Genomic DNA, 18,569 nt, shown 5'->3' with positions numbered 1-18,569 from the left:
AGTTGATTGTATACATTGATGTCCAAATTGAGTGGCAATTTAAACTATCGACAACTGTTGATGCGGACAAATCATCGATTCAGTTTGATGGGCCGCATATTGACTAAACAGAAAGTCACCAAGCTTGGTGTTGTGCGGTGACTGTAACTAAGCGATTGTACTCTGTATAGTGATTGAAAAGGGTCACCAGACATCAGGGCCAAAAGGTGAAAATATAGAAATCAACGGCACAAATTGTGGTAATTAAACTAAAGTGGAGTTTTCAGTTTGGATTCAAACCAAGCATTTGATCATACACTGTCAATATTGGCCCATTTAGGGTTAGATATCCCAGCCCTATATTCATACTGGCCTTTATCCCTGATATGCGGAATAAACACATAGCAATAATGTATAAAAATATTCCAACCGATTGTTATGATGGTTATAAAAGCAGGCTCGTTGACCTCCAATAATACATACATAGTTATACTTGATCAAATGAAATTCACACACATCTCAGCCTTTACAATTGCAGCCTTGGCCACCAGTGTTCATGCCATTTTGCCACAACCCAGCGAGACAATCGAATCTGTTGATTCAAGTCCAAGTCTAAATAGCCAAAGTGTTCCACAAGCAACAGGTGGTCCGGAATTTCCGAGTACTTCAACAACTCAAGGTCCTGGCGGCAGTCAAAATAATCATCCAAACCAGACTCCCGGAGCTCGTCTAAAGTTTTTCGATCTCGGTGGGCTTTTACGTGGTATTGGAAAAAAGCACAAATCTGGTCATCAAAAAGCCAAAAAGCACCAAGATGAGCAGAATAACTCGATTGATTTACTCTTGGAATCGTTTTTAAAGCTATCGGTATTTTCACACTCGAATGATCATGACGGTGCTTATGGATCTATAGAGCACGTTCAAGGCAAATCAAAGCAACACAAGCGTGTTGATAAAGTAATAGTGAAAGGCATCAATACTAAATCGACCCGTAAAGAAGACATGTATAGAGTATATGCGTCTTACTATTCCGCACATCTTGACATGTACAAAAAATGGGTCAAAGATTTTCTAAGTTTCCTTAATGGAGTTAAATCTACTGGACCAGTACCTGAGCTTGTCGACGAGCTTGTAAAGATTTTGGAAGAATTTCTGGAGATGATCAAAGCACTTCAAAAGGAAATTCACGAGATAATGGTCCGTTTAAACAAGGATCCAAGTTTGCTCGAAGATGCAGTTAAAGCTATACTCGATTTAACCGACCAATTTATGAGCAGACAAACGGATCTACAACAACTACTCGAAAAATTATTTGGACGTTATTCTAGAATTGACTGGTATCGCGAACATCTTGAACCAGAGTTGGGTTCATGGTTCCAAAGGTTTAGTACAGTGAAAGAATACAATCCAAGCATACCAAGAAATTAAAGCGATGCAAGTAATGCATAAAGCTACATACAACTACTTTATCAAACTACTGACATGGTTTGCAAGTCAACTGTGATTTATGTTTCCATAATCATCAACTGATTTGAATAAACCATTGCATTTACAATTTTGATCGAGTTTCTAATGTTTGTAAATTGGGTTGGATGTGAGTCATGGTTGATGACTGATGGTTGAAATACACTAATATTTGTATTACATCAATCGCAATAGTTGCACAACTGGTAATATACATGATATTGGCATCATACTCTGTCAAGTTGTACAACTACACACACACATCAAGAATCCCAAATCAGATAGTCAAAATAGTATTTTGAATTTGGCAAACAGCTTGTCAAGTCGTTTGACTCTGTCGAGACATTCAAGCAGCAGTTTACAGCAGCAGCTCTTGGTGTATTCGGATCTGGTTGGGTGTTTCTTACTTGGACTCCTTCGAGTTCTACCATGTCAATCGTGACCACTGCCAATCAAGATCATCCCGAGTTTGCACCTCAGTTTGCAGGTACTGGTGCCATGACTTTACTTGCTCTTGATGTCTGGGAACATGCCTACTATGTCAAATACCGCAATGTTCGTGCCAACTACGTTGCTGCCTGGTGGAATGTCATCAACTGGACCGATGTTTGTACTCGTTTCCAAGGTGGTGCTGCCAAACTGTAAACCAACAGCAACAACATTGATCATTGCAGCATTTATATTTTGTCAAGCAATCCAACTTGATATCATGAATCAATACAAGATTGTTATATCGATATGCTGATTTTATTGACTTTTTGATCTGAAAACAACCATTTTACAATATACTCACAAATATATCGATTCAGAGTCACGGTTTGGATATAGTAACGGCATTGCAGAGTGTATGATCTGATGACCAGAAACTGTCATTGGATCACTGTTGGCTGTAGTTGCAGTTTCAGTTGTAGTGGTTGGAATGTCATATACACGACTGATCTCTTGTGAAAGTGAGGATAAAGCCTGTTTGCTATTCACCATACACATGGTTGCTGGCCATATCATGAACCGTGATGGAATTTTGTACAGTCGAACAAGCTCCACCATTGAGTTTATGAATGCATCTCGAACCAAGAGCGGACAGTCCAATCGAGTCCCACTTTGTTCTATATTCAATAATTATGAGTTTACTGATGGTCACTGTATTGATCCATCATCTGCAGTAATTTAAATGTGTTTACCTAAAGAAACCGCATCGTCTATGCCATTCATCTCAAGAACATGAACAGCATCTTTGGCGGTTTTGTACTGCACAACAGTGAATACATGCAAAGAGTGAGCCTTGCTTTTTTTGAGTAGTTCAGACACGGAGAGTGACAAGGCTAATAGTTGAGCACAACTTGTGAGACAAGTATGCACTGCAAGCCAGACAGTCTAATTCAACACAGTTGGTTTGTATTAGATGAATAAACCAATCGTATTGCATGTATGCCGAGTCAGCACAATGGCTTCATGCCAACTCATGCCATCAATCAAACATTGGTCAAACTTACAGGAACAGCATCGGCTCCATTCACTGCTGAGGATGCGAGCTGATAGATAGTGCCAGACACTACAATACTTTCTAAATCAGAAACACTGCCGACTCTATGGATCTTGGTTTGCTCTTGTTGTGGTTTGATTGCAGTAGCATCTGGCCAGCACAATCGAGCAGTAAACGACTGGCCAGTGAGTTGGTTACTCGATACTGGCAAAAGACTGGCATCAAGATGCACTAGATCGTTGTATACAAAAAACACTCTTGCATTCTGTGGAATCACTAATGCATCTGCCAATGAGAGCAGTGGCATATTCGCATCAGTGGTCGATACAACTGGCACAACCAGCATTATCTGCAGTTTAAAATGGTGGATTGGATAAACTCGAGTTGAACATTTGACTTTTGCTTTTAGATACTTTTATATACTTTTCAGATACTTTCAGATACTTTGTACTAATATTGGTGTGCAATTCATGGAAATACAAACAATATAATTCCAACTAGAATCAAAGACTTGACATGATTTGGTGGCAGTAGAATGTATTTTTATGCAGATTTCTACGGTAAAGTCCAATTATTGTATATGTTGCTATATGCCATTGTGCACAACACTGTAAACAGTGAGTTGAATTTGTCATCATGATCGACTAGAGTGTTTTAGATTGCAAAGTGGATTGAACAGCGCTGCAATAGTTTAATTGCTCGTCCTGTCCTGAGGACCACCGAATGCATCAGAAAACATTGATCAAGACTATTTATCTCATGAGTCGACCATCGTTGAGCTGGGCAGTATCAACAGCCGCTACACTATGCAACTTGACAAGACCGGTGTATCGCTACCATCGAATTGCATCAATCACAAAGCATGAATGGTTCAATGCAACCAGACCATCATACTTGATTGGTAGCATACATACATCATATTGCGCTACTCGCCATCATTCGATATCCAGCAACGACTCTGATTCTCCAGTAGACGCAGGCTTGAATGTCTCTGCAGACAGAATGATCATTGGCTTTACATGTAAAGTCTGTAAACATCGCTCTTATAAATCCATGTCAAAAAAGGCTTATACGACTGGCGTGGTTATGATCAAATGCGACGGATGTAAAAACACACACTTGATTGCTGATCATTTGGGATGGTTTGATTCAACGAAACCGCCCGGAACGATTGAGGATATTATGCGAGAAAAAGGAGAGACTGTTAAACGAGTGCAGTATCCTATGCAATATCACATTAGTAGAAGCAATGCGACCAATAAAGATGACTCGACTGAACACGACACTGATGTTGATATGAGCATGACTGGAATGTCAGAATGGCATCCTGATGCGACTGCAGATGCGATTGAAAATGTGATTGCAGATGCAGAAACGGATATGATTACATTGCAAGAACAAAATAATGAATCTATCAAGAACCAAACTCGGATAAAATAAATCGTTATATAGTCATTAAACTTTGCTCGTTATGGGTGTCATCGAGTTGATATCTTGATATTTAAGTCGTATTCACGTAAATGGAACATTATATAATAAGCGGCCAATCTCACTGAGCAACATTGTTTTAACTTTTTTAGTTTACTAATCTTCATGCCCATTCTTTTACAAAAATACAGGACGAATGTTTACATCCTTGACATCTTTTGAACCTCCAACTTTCCTTTTTAGACCAAACATTTAAAGTGAACATTGGGTGACCTACATGTATAGTTGCATTACTGAGATTGTTCTCTTCAAGTAAAACATATCCAATATCAGAATACAACAGATCTTTAATAAAAGGAATAATCAGTTTCTAGTACGAAAACAACGAATATTTAACCATTGTTTATTCCGAGACAATCACTGCAAGATCAACACAATTGAATGATATACTTTTCCACTTTTTATATAACCATACATTGTACGATCATTAGATTTATTCATTTCAATTCAACTCATTGCTGTTGCATCCTAAAATATCAGATACGTTCGTGCTCTAATAATCAAGACTGGATATATTCGTAATACAGCAACAATAAACCGATATGGCTTGAAACTGAATTTAGTGTCAATAGTCGTAAGATTGACAGTTTATTCATATTTAGCAGCGATAAACTGTTTGAATTATTCACTTGCTTTTTGTCCAACTTTGAATAATTTAAACTATGGAAGCAATGGATCCATCCAAGACCAGCCCTGCAGATCGTGATGCAATTCTTAGTAGGCCTTTGTCGGCAGATATTCTTTACGCATACATTGGATTGGTATGGCTTGTACTGCAAGAGCAAGAGCGGTTACTAGAAGAAACGTTTTGTGATTGGGAACAGTCTCGAGTTGGACAATCCTCCAAAGCCAGCAAAGTATCGAATGGTGTCCAGCATGAGAAAATAGCATCAGCCTCATCGTACTGGTACGACCCTCTTGGACTCAAAGCACTTATTAACATGGAAGAAAACAAAAGGCATCCTGCTGTAAGGAGTTTTGTGTCTTGGAAGACAAAGCTGATGGATGGTTTGCTGACATTCAATAAACTAAGTCTTCAAGGTATGTAGACTGTATTTACAGTTAGAGTCAAAGGGCATGAAGCCGGACTATCAGACTCACTAGCACATTGGTCAATTTTAATTTTACATACAGAACGAGCTGCAATAGCAGAAATGTCAGAATATGGAGTATCTGTAGAAGCATTGTCAGAAAGTCTTCGATCTACGATTGAATCTGCCGAGATCACCAGCAAACAGTCCAACACTCAGAACGACCAATATTCATCTCAACTAATTAGAATATCTCATGTTATTCTCTACAATCTCATCTTTACTGCTCTCAAAAACGTTGCTGTTAAAACCAAAGAGCTGCGATACGATGCCAGACTGCGCGTTCTCTTTCGGCGTTTATCAGATATTATATTTGACACAACTGTAAGTGGCGAATACCGCAGTCAAAATGAACGAGACCAGATCAAGTGTTTGGTGCAGCAGGACATTGAACATGGAGCAGCAGTTCAGATTTGGAGTGAGATCTTGGGGACTTCACGTACAGAAGAGAAAGATCCGAGCCAAATCAAATCAAAACATCCATTAATGAGTTGGCAAAGTAAATATTTGGCATTAGGTGCTGCAACGGTTGGTGGAGGACTGTTTATTGGACTAACTGGAGGAATGGCTGCACCATTTTTGTCGGCTGGTCTTGGATCACTATTTGGCTATGCAGGAATGACTGGTGCGATTGCTACCGGGATTGTTGAGGGGTTGGGAACAGCCAGTGGAGCGATGGCCATGTCAACACTATTTGGTATTACTGGGGGTAGCACCACAGGTTAGATTTTATTGGTTTTCGCCATAGGGTTAGTCTATTTAAAGTGAGTTTGATTAGAGTGCGACTGCTTACAACACAATATACTATGCATGTATTCGGTAGCATATTCTTTTAGCCGCAGACTCAAAGATATCCAAGATGTTGATTTAAAACTTGTATTTGACAGCCATCCTAGTTTAAATATCATGATTTGTGTTTCCGGATTTTTATTGGAACAGCATGACGTGGAAGAACCTTGGCTGTCACTACCATCCAAAATGCCATTTACCCATATCGAAGCACTCCAGTTTGAACTAGACTGTCTTCAGGAAGTAGGTAATGCTTTGCATAATTTCTGGAGCGTACATAATGCCATGGGCACATTAGGCAGTCGTATGGCATCTGGAATTGGCGTAGATCTACCTGTTGTCAGTAGCAATGACGAAGAAAACTCCAAGATGGATACCGCGAATCAGTCTGTAGCTACTGACTCTGTTCAGCCAATAACTACTGAGGCTCTATGTTTGACAGAAAAAAAAGTATCCAACTTGACGCTGCAATCTGAAGTGGTTCCGCGTGCCTCGTTGACAACACCCATTCCACAACAAGGCGTCATGACATCGATTGTATCGGCCCTTGCATGGCCGATCAGTCTTCTTCAAAGCGGATATCTTGTTGATAGTCCATGGGAGCTTGGCCTTTTGCGAGCAGAAAGTGCTGGACATGTACTTGCAAAAGAGATCCTCCTTGCGCGACTTCGTGGACATCGGCCCGTCTCACTCATAGGGTTCTCTCTGGGTGCAGTTGCCATCCTTCACGCATTGCAGGATTTGGCGAAAGCTGGAGAAGCAGGAAATGCTGATGCATATGCCATCATTGATTCCGTGTATCTTTTTGGCATTCCCATCAGTGGCACACCATCCATGTGGTTTGAAATCTCATCTGTAATCAATGGCCGTTGGGTGAATGGCTACGCTCCAAACGACTGGATGCTTCAATTTTTACGCAGAAAAGTTTTGCCAGAAGCAGGAGAGCTGGATACTGCAGGCTTGACTCCTATTCTCAATATCCAACAAATGCGCAAAGCTTTTGTTCATTCTAGACACGAATCCCACAATCCACAGCATAACCTCCATCATATTCGATCACTTGGTGAAACCCCGACAATGCTACCTCCTCAGCATGCTCTATCTGCCGATGTGGATCTTCATGCCGATCCTAAACTAAAATTAAACGAAATTGATAGGAAAGCAAAGTGGGTAGAAAATATTGATGTGTCAAGTATCATTCGACATCATCTGGATTATTTGGAATGCATGCAGAAAATCATCAACCTTGTTGGATTTGAACACATACCAAAGCCAGTTGTGCCCACTTTTGATCATGCATCACCACAGGACACTACGCCAATTCAGCCTTTGTTTGATGCAGATCTCAAACTGCCTGGTGGTGGAACCGAAACTCTTGAAAAAGTTACTTTGGAAAAAAAAGCAAGCTTGAATCAAGTGTTGTTTGAAAATCCCTATGCAGAGGAAAATATTCTTGTGAGAGGTATTCATGCAAGCAATATTTTTTCTTCAGAGGCTGACGATGATGCAGACGATCCATCACATTCCACGGCTGCATGGACAAAACGTGGGGCAGGATTTGGACGCAAGTATGATGTAGAAAATATGCAAACAACTCCCAAAAGTGATTCTGCGACCACTTCTGATGGAAATGAAAAGGATTTAAACTTTTGATCAAAACACGCCGTCAAGGATTTTTGATTGATAGCAACCAGTACAGTTTATTACTAGATTACAATAAACACTGAAAAGTGAAGTATCATGCTGTTTGAAAATTTCATTTTGAAATTATTCCATAAAGTCGGTTGTAAATAAGAACATTTAAAAAGGGTTTTGAACATAAACCCATTAAAAGCATTTACGGAGTGCAGCGGCCCATGAAGCGTGGGTAAAGACACACCTAAATGTTGAATACATGATAATCAATAATTGATATCAAGATGGCTCAGAGTTTAATACACTAGACATTACCTCCCGAACAGAAAAGCGGTCAAGAAGCCAGGCAAGAAGACGCTCAACACCAAGACCGAATCCACCGTGCTCGCAAGTACCGTACTTGCGTTGATCAGTAAACCAGTAGTAAGGAGATGGATCAATTCCTTCACGACTATAACCAGCCATAAGCTCAGCCTATAGAATGTGCAAACATGGTCAAATGTTGACAAAAACTCTAGATTTCAAAACAAGAGTACGCTTACCAAATCTGAAATCCTCATCGATCCACCAACAATTTCACCAACATTGGGCATCAGTAAATCAACGCTCTCAGTCAAAGCAAGTGATTCGGGACAACGCTTCATATAGAAACCCTTGATTTCAGCAGGGAAACGGCACAACAAAATCGGCTCGCCAATTGTATCAGTCATACGGCGCTCCGGACCTTCTGGAATATCCTCGCCATAAACATAGTCAACTTGCATAACTTGACCAGTTGTCTTGTCAATTTTAGGCTTGCCAGTTTCTTCATCAATCACGTCCTTCTTGACACCGTTATCATTCAGCCATTTGATGGCTTCAGTGTACTGCATGCGACGAAAAGGCTTTTTAGGCGCTTTAAAGTTGGGGTTGAGGTCTTTAACAATAGAGGCGCCAATTGGATCAGCCAAAATCGAGCCAACAACGTCAACGACCTTGAATATAAACATGATTAAATTCGTTATGTGCGCTATTAGTGACAAGTAATGTCAGAAAAAGGTTATCATGAACCAATAATAGGTCTCACCATATCCTCCATGCAAGATAAAAGATCGTCAAACGTAATGAATGCAAGCTCTGCCTCACAGTGGGTAAATCTAATCATCGAATAAAAGTAAAGTATTAGTTATAAAAATACTTTCCAATGCTTGATTAAAGCTGGCTATGAATACTAAAAACTCACTCTGAAAGATGGCGACGAGTGTGGGATTTTTCAGCACGAAAAGATTCGGTAATACAGTATGAATCACCAATTGATGGAAGACAAGTTTCCAAATACAATTGAGAAGATTGAGTCAGGTACGCCTATAGAATGTATTTGGTTAACAAAAACATGGTATCGGTGCTTTCCGACAAAAATTGGGTATGATAATAGTCTTGCCCAGATAAACAAAAATACCTTTTCTTCATAGTAGTTGAACTCAAATAAAGTTGAACCACCCTCGACTTGGGTCTGCACCATCAATGGAGGAGTAACTTCTGTGATAAAACGTGATTCAAAAAAGCTGCGAAATCCTTTAAGCATCAAAGCACGTACACGCATGATAGATGATGTGGTTTCGCCACGCAAGACTAAATGGCGCTGATCAAGGAGAATATCTGGGCTAGATTCCTGTAAAAACAACGCAAATACGTAGTTTAGACCCAAATTTGTGCAAGATTACAATGTCAAAATCGAGCAAAAAGCTTACAGTGTTCAGCTTGTTACCAAATGCTTCATCACCACCTGGTGCTTTTCCGTGAATAACCCAATAGTCTGAAATTAATTCATGACCGCCTGGTGCCTGAAATTAGAAAGATGACTGTCTAGTTTAAAGATTTAACAACAAAACGGCAAGCAAGCCAGTCCAATAGTATACACTTACCGACTTTCCTTCAGGAACTGTTTTGATTACACCATAGATAGTGACTGTTGATTCTACAGTGAGTGTGAGAGCATCATAGGTGTTGCACTAGATTGTCAAAAATAGCATGCCATTGCATTGAATCAGTTTTTGCAACTTGATAATAGAAGCAATTATCAAGAGGTAATAAAACGCCAATGAGTATACCTGCTTTCCAGTAAGAACGCACTGAATATAGCCAGATCCGTCACGAAGAACAACAAACATCATGTCCTTTCCCTGAACTCGCAGACGATGGACCCATCCAGAGATCTTGACACGAGCTTCTCTATGGGTAGTGGATTGACGAATATGAATCTTTAATACAATTCAAAGATTAGCAAAGTGCGGTGTATATGGGTAGAATCGAATGATTGTTTAGTAAAACACCTTTTTTGCAGCAGGCAAGAGGCGGTCTTCTTCAAGCACAATCTTGCGAGCTTCCTCCAACTTGGCAGCTTCAGCTGCTGCATTTTTAAGCGCCTCGGCAGCGTCGGTAACAGCTCTCTCAGCAGCCTTTTGCAGTTTTTTAACATTGGCTTCATGTAGTTTCATGGCTTTTTTGATTGCGGCTTTTGCAGTGGGCTGATATCCTTCACTGACAACCTTGCGAGTAAAGTAAGACACCTTTTCGCTTCCAGAGACTTCAAGAGCTTTAAGCAGGGTTTTGTAAGGCATCTTTTCAGAACCATTTCCCTGCACATCATTGCCTTGAACTTCACAGATCCATATCGAGCGTCCACTATCTGCAAGATCCAAAGAATCAACTGTAATCATCAATGACCAAGTAGAAATGCTTTAAAATAAGACATGTTGTGTTCAGAATCTAACAATCAATGAGTATTTTCATTACCTTGTTGAATAGTTTCTTCAGCAAGTGTTTGGTCAGTCATTTTGTTATAGTTGATAAAGAACTTGGCTTTTGATTTGCGGTTTCCAATATCGAAAAAATTCAATAATCGATTCTTATTACAGTCGCATTCATGTAAAACACTTTCTCATGCAATAATTGCTTGTTTTCATAAACATTTTCAATTCTTCAAATACAACAATCATACAAAATTAAACTATAAATTGAAATTGTTTGACATGAACTGTACGATCAACAAATTCATCCATTCTAGTCCATATATTGGGCTCATCTGTTTTGGTGTTCAGTAAATTTTATGACTTATAATGCCATGAGACTGATTGTTTATGCACTTTTTCATTCTAATTCATCTAAACCATTTTGCTCAAGATTCAATGTATATATTCAAATGCTTTTTATTTCGTTCAAACCACACCTTATTGTCAAATATATACTTGACAATTCTGCCTCCTATATTTTTAAAATAAACTTCATTGTCGGTACTTTGCGAAAACATTGATATATATTTATTTTTTTTGCATAAAAAATATCAAACTTGCAAGTGTGCACATGAGCGCAACTGGTTTAGATTTGAACAGCATCACCTTTACGACTCATCAATTTTCCCATCACACTGAGTCGCAGCATCTGAACTATTAGCGTTCATTATCTTTTTGAGATAATCTGCACAGGAAATAAATCCTTGCCCTGTAAATCGAGCTGCATCAAGAAAATGTACAGCCAGTTTCATCATCACCAGAATGGGTAAGCGAATAAACCAAATCATACTCGTCATCACCATCGCATACATTGCTGTAACATAAGCCATGCCATCCAAAGCAATAGACATGAGAGTTTTGAATGGATCTATGTCAAACGCTGCGTACGTGTGATAAGTCTTCCTGATAGAGTCAGATATATTCTTTGGAAAGGCTGCCAAAATAAACTCGGCAATGTATTTCACCATAGATGTCGCGTTCTTTTTCATACCAGTAAAAAATGATGCTGACGTCTTGGCATGTGCGCTATTTTTGAGCTTTGAAGTTGAGGGTGAATTCTCACAGTTGACATGTGCACCATCGATACGAGAAGATGATGGCCCGCGTTGCCTCATTGATTTCAAGTTAGATCCTTCATGATCGCCTTGTTTCTCTGTAGATGTAGTTGGGGTAGAAACTGAGATGTCATAAGGTTCATTTAAGATGCTGTTTGGGGTTTTTTGATGGTCTGACTGGGCTTGAACTGCATTGTTCGAGTTATTGCTTGGAGATGTTTGGAAACCAGTACGTTTGGTTTGTTGGTCTTTAATAGGCTCAGACATTTCTTTTACAAACGAAAACCCAAATAAAGATATATCAACTGTAAGAGTCAAAAAAGATGAGACCAAAAAAATAGTACGGATCTATGGATCAAGCCAGTAGAATGCACAAAATCACAACCGATTACCTTGAAAGGGGAAGATGGAAAGATATAAAAGTCGAAAAGTTTCGAGTTTTTGATATTTTGACTTCAAAGTTATTACTGACAGGTTCAAGTGAAAATGACAACATCTATTCACATCAACCCGCTGTCAAACTCAAAAGGTAATACTATGACTGGATACTCATACAAAGTTTGCTTTTGGGTTGCTTCAACTAAAATGTGCCTATTCTTCAATGTCTGTCGCTTTTAAATTAACGTGAGAACTTGCTCAGCTAAGTGTTTTGTTGTACTGTAAATTAAATAGGTGTCAAACTTGTGTGTGAGCTCTGCGCCAAACCTGCGTAAGCAATACTCCATCTGGCTCTACTTGTAATAGAATCATGTTTGGACTCGCTAACCTAGCGCGTAACGTTTTCTGCCCATTCATCTATTATAGCTATATACAATGCAAAAACTGTCGTGTTACATATTATTGGTAAATTTAGTCAATACTGCATCAAGTTGATTGTTTAGTGAAATAGGAATCATGGTGAATAGATTGCTATGGTTTAAAAGCAAATGTGTTTCTCAATCCAACTTTATTGTAGCGATGAGGATCACCAGAATATTGATGCGCGTGGAATTCATGATAAAATATGCCAGCTTCTGATTCCGTTGCGTACACCTATAACTGTCCTGGGATCTGAGGAAGAGCGAGAACATAGAGAAAAGCAAACTCGATCTCGTCAACTGCATCTAGTTCAAATAACAAAGCTAGAGGCCCACAAGTTACTCTTTGAAGGCCAGGTGCATTGATTTGACATGCATATTAATTCGTTACTGAGCTAATTGGATTTAAAAGGCTTGGAACCAAATAAGCTAATTCAACTTGATGCAATGTTAACAGTATGATCTGGCAATTCCTGCTGCACTCCAGGCTCTTCGATTTTCTATGAGCGTATCGAGCCCCAACAGCATAAACCTTGTGCCGTCATATCTATTATTGGGAGAAGCTAGCATTGGTGAGATTCAACGTACAACTTGGATATTTCAGTACTTGACGTATTGATACTGGCAGAGTTTAGATTGATTTACCAGTACACACCAACCACTTTGAAATTAAATGTAATATGTATTTCAGGATTGAAACAGTATAAGCAGGCAGAAGACTACCTTTCTCTGGCAAAATGGGCAATTCTCAAAGCCGATGAATGTGAAAATACAATCCGGTCGCAACTTCATCGCAATTTTGGATTGTTATATACCTCTCAGGGTCAATACGAAAAGGCTTTAGATCAGCTAGCTCTAGATGTAAATGATGGGGTTGATAAAGTCATTAGGCAGTTTTACATGACTGATAAATATTTTTGATTTTGTATAGATTTACTATATTTCATTGGCGAAAACCCCAGAAGATATTGCTGGTGAGGTTTGGTAGCAATTATAAATGTGTACGTTGGATGGATTGGATTAATCATATGCACACATATTTTTGACTGGAAATATAGTTACTGGAGGATATTTTCAACTTGGGACTGTATTTCATCATCAGGATCGCATTGATCACGCAGCAGCAGTGTTTGATAAAGTAGTTTCCATTTGGAAACAGGTGTTGAAAACTCCTGATATGAAATTAGGTATAGTCTACAAATACTGTGATTAGATCTGCTTGCATTGTATGAGATTTAACATTGTGTTATACTGAACCCCCAGATGCGGCACAGATGGCCGAAGCAGTGCAAATGCTGTCATCTATTCATGCTTTCCGATCAAGCTACATGGGTTCGCCCATCATGGCAGCTGAGGTGTTGTATACACTGGCGCAGGTGTACCATGCATCTTTAAAAATGGATAAAGCCAAAGAATTTGCTACCAAGGCGTTGGATTCATTTGAAGCAGTACTTGGACGTGAGCATTTACTATCAATCGAAGTACGCACCTACCTCGGCAGTCTTTCTGTTGATGCAATCAACGATTACAAAGTCAAAGTATGATTGAGATTGTGTCGCAATTCTGCGATTTTAAATAAATATTTCGAGGTTAAACAGACATGTATCTCATTAAGTCGACTCTGCAAACCGGTTGTCAATTTAAACACATCTACATTGCTACAGTGAAAATTCATTATGCAACATTATAAAGAGTCACTGAATTTCATTTGATAAACACCAAATTTATCGCAAAAGAATTTCCCCTTCAGCCTTGGCAAGTTCAATCAGCTAAAAAGATAAAAGTATAAGTACATACAGCATCATGGTTTCAAAAACATTAAATGGATTTAGCAAGCATCGACATACCATGGGATCATCAAAGAACTTGGTGATGGCTACATCTTCGCTGAGTCCCTTACGCCGACGTGTTTTGATCATAAAATCACGAGCCAGGTGCTGAGCTTGGCTTGGCTCTAGGGGACGCAAAGTAATCGACTTGTCCAGTGGATCACCAGGAACAATCTAAAATACAAAGTTCATGACAGTCAGTATATTGGGTCATCAAAGATATGCATGTAATGCCAAGCAATCTCAAAAGCAAGAAAATGTGTCCATGAGTAATATGCTGATATTGACCCACCTGCCAATGATCAAAGATTTGTTGACAGAATGCCTGGCCTTGGGTGTGTGTACGCAAGTCGGTCTCAAACCCAGCAGAATCAATTACAGGAATATACGCCTTGACTGTATACAAAGGTGATCCAGGTTTAGGAGTATCCTGGGTAACATGTCCACGTCTCCGAGCAAGAACGGTGTAAATAGCAGGAACACAGTCAGCAGGGGATTGAATTTCCACATAGTAAATGGGCTCCATAAGTCGAGGAGCTGCCATTAAAAACGAAGAGTAGCAGACACGACGAGCAGTAGGGATAATTTGACCACTTCCTCGAAAAAGAGGTTCATTGGCAATCGTAGCATCAAGGATCTTGAATTTGACATTACGAATGGGCTCGTCTGTCAAAGGTCCCTCGCGAGTACTCCATTGAAAACCTTGCCGAATCGAGTCTTTGATTGAAAAAAGCATAGCTTTATCTGTCTATTCATGTGCATTCAATAAAATCAAAAGCGCCAATAGTGTATCAGAATCAAACAAGTCGAAAAACAGCATGAAACATATTCACAGTGATTTTAAATCAGTTGAATACCTCTGAAGGAAGAGTATCATTCACAAGAATATTGGGTCCAGTATCAGTTGGACCGAATGCCCAAATACTTCTCGAGGCTAGAACATCCCAGCTATATTTTTTGACAAAGTGCTCGCCTAGAGTCTTGGCTGGCCAGTTTACATTGATTGCCAGATTTTCAATGTCTTCAGCAATGCCCCTTTCTAGTGGCTCACAAATCATAGTGATTTTGTTCCTGATAATAAACACATTCAGCGTTAGGCTAATTAAAAAGTAAACCATCAAGATCGCTGGCAGTATTTATCTTACATTTTGTTGGGGGTTTCAGAAAAACATTTTAATGACGATGTTTCGACAACAGTTTCACAGAATCGCACAACTGGATCAGCAACCTTGATTTCTACTTCAGAGTAGAGTTTGCGTAGATCGTGAAGAACACAGTCCAAGTGCAGCTCGCCAGTTCCAAGAATAATATGCTCCCCAGATTCCTCCACCTACTCAACGTACAATTGTTCCAAACATGAGCATTGTAAGCTTTAGATAGACAACAGCACAAAACCTTGGTGTTTTCAAAAATAGGTCAAAGCACACACCTTGGTTTGCACGATTGGATAGCTTTTTAAAATTTTACGCAATCCATCCAGCATCTTGGGAAGCTCGGTTGGGTTGACAGGTTCAATGGCAATTTTTAGCACTGCCTCGGTGTTAAACCGAAGTGGTTTAAAGATGTGTACTGGATCATCTTCATCATTGTCCATGTCTGTAATTGTAGCTGTTTTGATAATAGATGCATCCACGCCACTCAGCAAAACCCAGTTACCAGGAGTTATAGATGCCGCCTTGAGTTTATATCTGGACTCGTAGATTGAAATAGCACCAACTTCTTGCGTACTGCTGTCCTCATCATCGTCAGGGGTATATCCCTCTCCAAGAACACGAACACGCTGACCCGTTGATACTGTTCCACTCATAACGCGACCAAATGCATCAAATGTAGTAACATCATCGGCATTGTATAGCTTTACAATGTGGATCATCAGTGGTCCATTGGGATCACATGCTCGAATGGCATCGCTATATTTACTTGTTGTAGAGCCAGTATATGCCTTTTCCAGCTAAAATAGATGCCAATAAATAAAATGGACTGTTGGTAAAGTGCAGATTACAAAATGAGCCTAGTTATTGTCGAAATACAAACCTTGAGCGAAGCACCAGCAACAGGACTAGGCAGGTGAGTCAAACACATTTGTACAAACCCATTAATATTTCCAAAAAATTGCTGGCAGACAGTTCTCAAAAGAGGCTTCACATCAATAGCTAATATAGAGGGCTTAAGGCGGATGCCAACAGATGCCAACGAGGCTTTTAGAGTCTGAGGATTTTCTCCAATCACCTGCGAGTAAAGCTTGTACAGTGGCTCTAGAATAAAGTGTACAAACGTACGGGTAGGTGCATCCTCAGTAGATCGACGACAGAATGTACGCTTGTTTTTGTCAAAAAAGACATTTCCCCAAAGTCTGCGAGAAAACTCGTGTGCATCAAAATCCTCTAAAATATATAAATGTGTAAATATTTTTGCACGACTCAAGATACATGCTGGATAGAATCCACAAGATTGTACAAAGGCAACTCCTCACCACTGGCAGACTGGCTGTAAATCTGTGCAAAAGACTCGAGCGAAAAGCACCATCCCATCATACTTGATGCAAAACATACATTTCCAAGTTCTGGTGACAGTCGAGGAAGTGATAGTTCAGACATAATACTGTTGACTTCCTCAATTGTGTGTTGCAGTTTAAAATAGGCATCAGTAGGAGGAAGTTTTAGCTCCATAATAAGACGATCTACTTTGTTGATCACCAAAACCATGGGCACCTTTTCAAAGGCAGCATGCTCAATCAGCCGCCTTGTATTAACCATCACGCCTTCAACGGCATCTACAATAATAGCAGCACCGTCTGAAATTCGAAGAGCACAGGTGACCTCGTCGGAGAAATTGACATGACCAGGAGTATCCATGAGATTGAGCAAGTGAGATTTTCCTTTGAGATCTTGAAGAACCAAGGAGAGCGGCATGGATTTGATGGAAAGTCCTCGCGTACGTTCAAGTTCGTGAACATCAGTGTATCGCTCATTCTTTGAAAGACTCCAATCCACAGTATGAGTTTCTTCAACCATCATGTCCATAAAAAGCGTTTTTCCATGGTGAAGATGGCCCATAATTGTAACATTTCTAATCAAGTCAGGAAATCCAGTAAGATCTGCCAGATATCTATAATCAGTAAGCAACAAGGCGCATAGCATATTAGATTTCAATAGTAGATCAAGCAAGAAACGTCATGCCAGCCCAATAGCTATGCAATGAGTTTGTGCAAAGGAAAGACTAGCCATAAACCCACTCTTTCTTGTAGTTGGTTTCTGGTAAATCCTTTTCATGGATAAATGTCTTTTTGATCTTTTGTGGGGCAATAATGGGTTCAGATAGAAGCTGAGTGTCTTCATCCTGGACGAGTGCTTCCACGCCTTCACCAAATACTTCAGCAGCTGTAGGATAGTATTTCTTGTCTTCGTGGAGTACAATCTGGTTATGCAATACCTCTGAACATCCAATAAATTTCGATTTAATAAAGCATCTTATCACAACGACTTGATGTTATTCCTGCAACCGATCAACATATGCAACTAACCGTCAGTGTCCATGCCGAATTGAGTAAGTGCTACTGATGGACCGGCATGATCAGCATCCATGTCTTCATTTTCTGACGCAGGAACAAAGGAAAATGCAGGCTCATCATCCTCTGCAACATCTTTGTCCTCGTCATCGACCAGCTCAGGGCCAATATAATTGCCTAGTTTCAAGTTTGAATAGTAAAACACAAGAAACGGAGTCAGTTTGAATGAAACCAAACGACCAAACAGAGCCAGTGATGAGCATTACCAAACTCGTCATACAGATCAAGATCCATTGCTTGCACAAGTTTGCAGTCAAGAAAAGATTGGCACAAATCGCTTATTCACGTAAAATAAAAGTTTTCGGCAGCGCAGATTCAGCTCAGATTCAACTGCAGAAAAATGCTGTTTTTGCTGGCAAGTTGTCGTGCGAAACGATCAGGATTTCTTCGGATCGTTTCGTGCGGTCCGTCCAGGCCGTTTAATCCGTTCAGTCTGTCGCTGGTCAGACAAGTGTCAATGCTAGCCAGTACTCATCGATTGCAGACTTGGGATGAGCTGACTCGGTCAAGTCCTGAAAACCAGCCATCGCATAGTGTTGTGAACAGTACTGCTCAGACTGATGCAGGTTAGCTATAAGCAGTTGCATATTCATAGTCTTGTTTCATCAAATTATTGACGA

The 18,569-nt window shown here is 39.8% G+C and overlaps 9 protein-coding genes across 9 annotated transcripts; 5 read left to right on the top strand and 4 right to left on the bottom strand.

Moving 5' to 3' along the window:
* Window positions 1–480: 480 nt before the first annotated feature.
* On the top strand, window positions 481–1,407 carry BATDEDRAFT_85335 (uncharacterized protein; the record flags this gene model as incomplete). Its single annotated transcript, XM_006676326.1, has 1 exon — window positions 481–1,407. The coding sequence occupies one exon, from the start codon at window positions 481–483 to the stop codon at window positions 1,405–1,407; it is 927 nt and encodes a 308-aa protein (XP_006676389.1).
* A 381-nt stretch (window positions 1,408–1,788) lies between these two features.
* Window positions 1,789–2,049, top strand: BATDEDRAFT_7583 (uncharacterized protein; the record flags this gene model as incomplete). The annotated part of the gene is made up of 1 exon (XM_006674882.1): window positions 1,789–2,049. A coding segment is annotated over one exon (261 nt), but the record flags the coding sequence as incomplete, so codon positions are not given.
* A 183-nt stretch (window positions 2,050–2,232) lies between these two features.
* BATDEDRAFT_22161 (uncharacterized protein) lies at window positions 2,233–3,272 on the bottom strand (the record flags this gene model as incomplete). Its single annotated transcript, XM_006675422.1, has 3 exons — window positions 2,233–2,549; window positions 2,625–2,817; window positions 2,937–3,272. The coding sequence occupies 3 exons, from the start codon at window positions 3,270–3,272 to the stop codon at window positions 2,233–2,235; spliced, it is 846 nt and encodes a 281-aa protein (XP_006675485.1).
* A 377-nt stretch (window positions 3,273–3,649) lies between these two features.
* BATDEDRAFT_22160 (uncharacterized protein) lies at window positions 3,650–4,366 on the top strand (the record flags this gene model as incomplete). The annotated part of the gene is made up of 1 exon (XM_006675421.1): window positions 3,650–4,366. One exon carries the CDS (start codon window positions 3,650–3,652, stop codon window positions 4,364–4,366), a length of 717 nt encoding a protein of 238 aa, XP_006675484.1.
* A 710-nt stretch (window positions 4,367–5,076) lies between these two features.
* On the top strand, window positions 5,077–7,947 carry BATDEDRAFT_22159 (uncharacterized protein; the record flags this gene model as incomplete). Its single annotated transcript, XM_006675420.1, has 4 exons — window positions 5,077–5,455; window positions 5,477–6,004; window positions 6,044–6,226; window positions 6,329–7,947. The coding sequence occupies 4 exons, from the start codon at window positions 5,077–5,079 to the stop codon at window positions 7,945–7,947; spliced, it is 2,709 nt and encodes a 902-aa protein (XP_006675483.1).
* Window positions 7,948–8,131: 184 nt separating this feature from the next.
* BATDEDRAFT_9285 (asparagine--tRNA ligase DED81) lies at window positions 8,132–10,628 on the bottom strand (the record flags this gene model as incomplete). The annotated part of the gene is made up of 11 exons (XM_006675038.1): window positions 8,132–8,173; window positions 8,245–8,403; window positions 8,472–8,708; window positions 8,748–8,903; window positions 8,996–9,065; window positions 9,152–9,273; window positions 9,368–9,580; window positions 9,660–9,752; window positions 9,834–9,920; window positions 10,020–10,169; window positions 10,242–10,628. The coding sequence occupies 11 exons, from the start codon at window positions 10,626–10,628 to the stop codon at window positions 8,132–8,134; spliced, it is 1,716 nt and encodes a 571-aa protein (XP_006675101.1).
* A 680-nt stretch (window positions 10,629–11,308) lies between these two features.
* BATDEDRAFT_22157 (uncharacterized protein) lies at window positions 11,309–12,022 on the bottom strand (the record flags this gene model as incomplete). Its single annotated transcript, XM_006675419.1, has 1 exon — window positions 11,309–12,022. The coding sequence occupies one exon, from the start codon at window positions 12,020–12,022 to the stop codon at window positions 11,309–11,311; it is 714 nt and encodes a 237-aa protein (XP_006675482.1).
* A 219-nt stretch (window positions 12,023–12,241) lies between these two features.
* Window positions 12,242–14,096, top strand: BATDEDRAFT_22156 (uncharacterized protein; the record flags this gene model as incomplete). Its single annotated transcript, XM_006675418.1, has 8 exons — window positions 12,242–12,284; window positions 12,428–12,464; window positions 12,711–12,909; window positions 13,010–13,124; window positions 13,244–13,434; window positions 13,484–13,526; window positions 13,611–13,739; window positions 13,816–14,096. The coding sequence occupies 8 exons, from the start codon at window positions 12,242–12,244 to the stop codon at window positions 14,094–14,096; spliced, it is 1,038 nt and encodes a 345-aa protein (XP_006675481.1).
* Window positions 14,097–14,240: 144 nt separating this feature from the next.
* BATDEDRAFT_15620 (uncharacterized protein) lies at window positions 14,241–18,067 on the bottom strand. Its single transcript, XM_006675073.1, has 10 exons — window positions 17,939–18,067; window positions 17,617–17,798; window positions 16,855–17,489; window positions 16,416–16,765; window positions 15,811–16,332; window positions 15,527–15,711; window positions 15,239–15,452; window positions 14,674–15,129; window positions 14,400–14,555; window positions 14,241–14,321 (listed from the first exon to the last, which is right to left on the bottom strand). Exons 1-10 carry the CDS (start codon window positions 17,963–17,965, stop codon window positions 14,277–14,279), a joined length of 2,772 nt encoding a protein of 923 aa, XP_006675136.1. The 5' UTR covers window positions 17,966–18,067; the 3' UTR covers window positions 14,241–14,276.
* Between the last annotated feature and the right edge of the window lie 502 nt (window positions 18,068–18,569).

Source organism: Batrachochytrium dendrobatidis, assembly GCF_000203795.2.
Source record: "Batrachochytrium dendrobatidis JAM81 unplaced genomic scaffold BATDEscaffold_1, whole genome shotgun sequence".
NCBI classification, from domain to species: Eukaryota; Fungi; Chytridiomycota; class Chytridiomycetes; order Rhizophydiales; genus Batrachochytrium; species Batrachochytrium dendrobatidis.
The sequence above is the reverse complement of the archived record's forward strand: the minus strand, read 5'-3'. Positions and strand labels throughout refer to the sequence as shown.

Excerpts from the sequence above, each read along its gene's own strand:
- BATDEDRAFT_15620 (XM_006675073.1), bottom strand. The coding sequence starts at position 17,965 with ATGGATGCTGATCATGCCGGTCCATCA. Across the intron at positions 16,766-16,854 it reads TTACAGCCAGTCTGCCAGTG|AGGATTTTGATGCACACGAG; the intron begins GTGAGGAGTTGC and ends TATATATTTTAG. Across the intron at positions 15,712-15,810 it reads ATCCAATCGTGCAAACCAAG|GTGGAGGAATCTGGGGAGCA; the intron begins GTGTGTGCTTTG and ends TACGTTGAGTAG.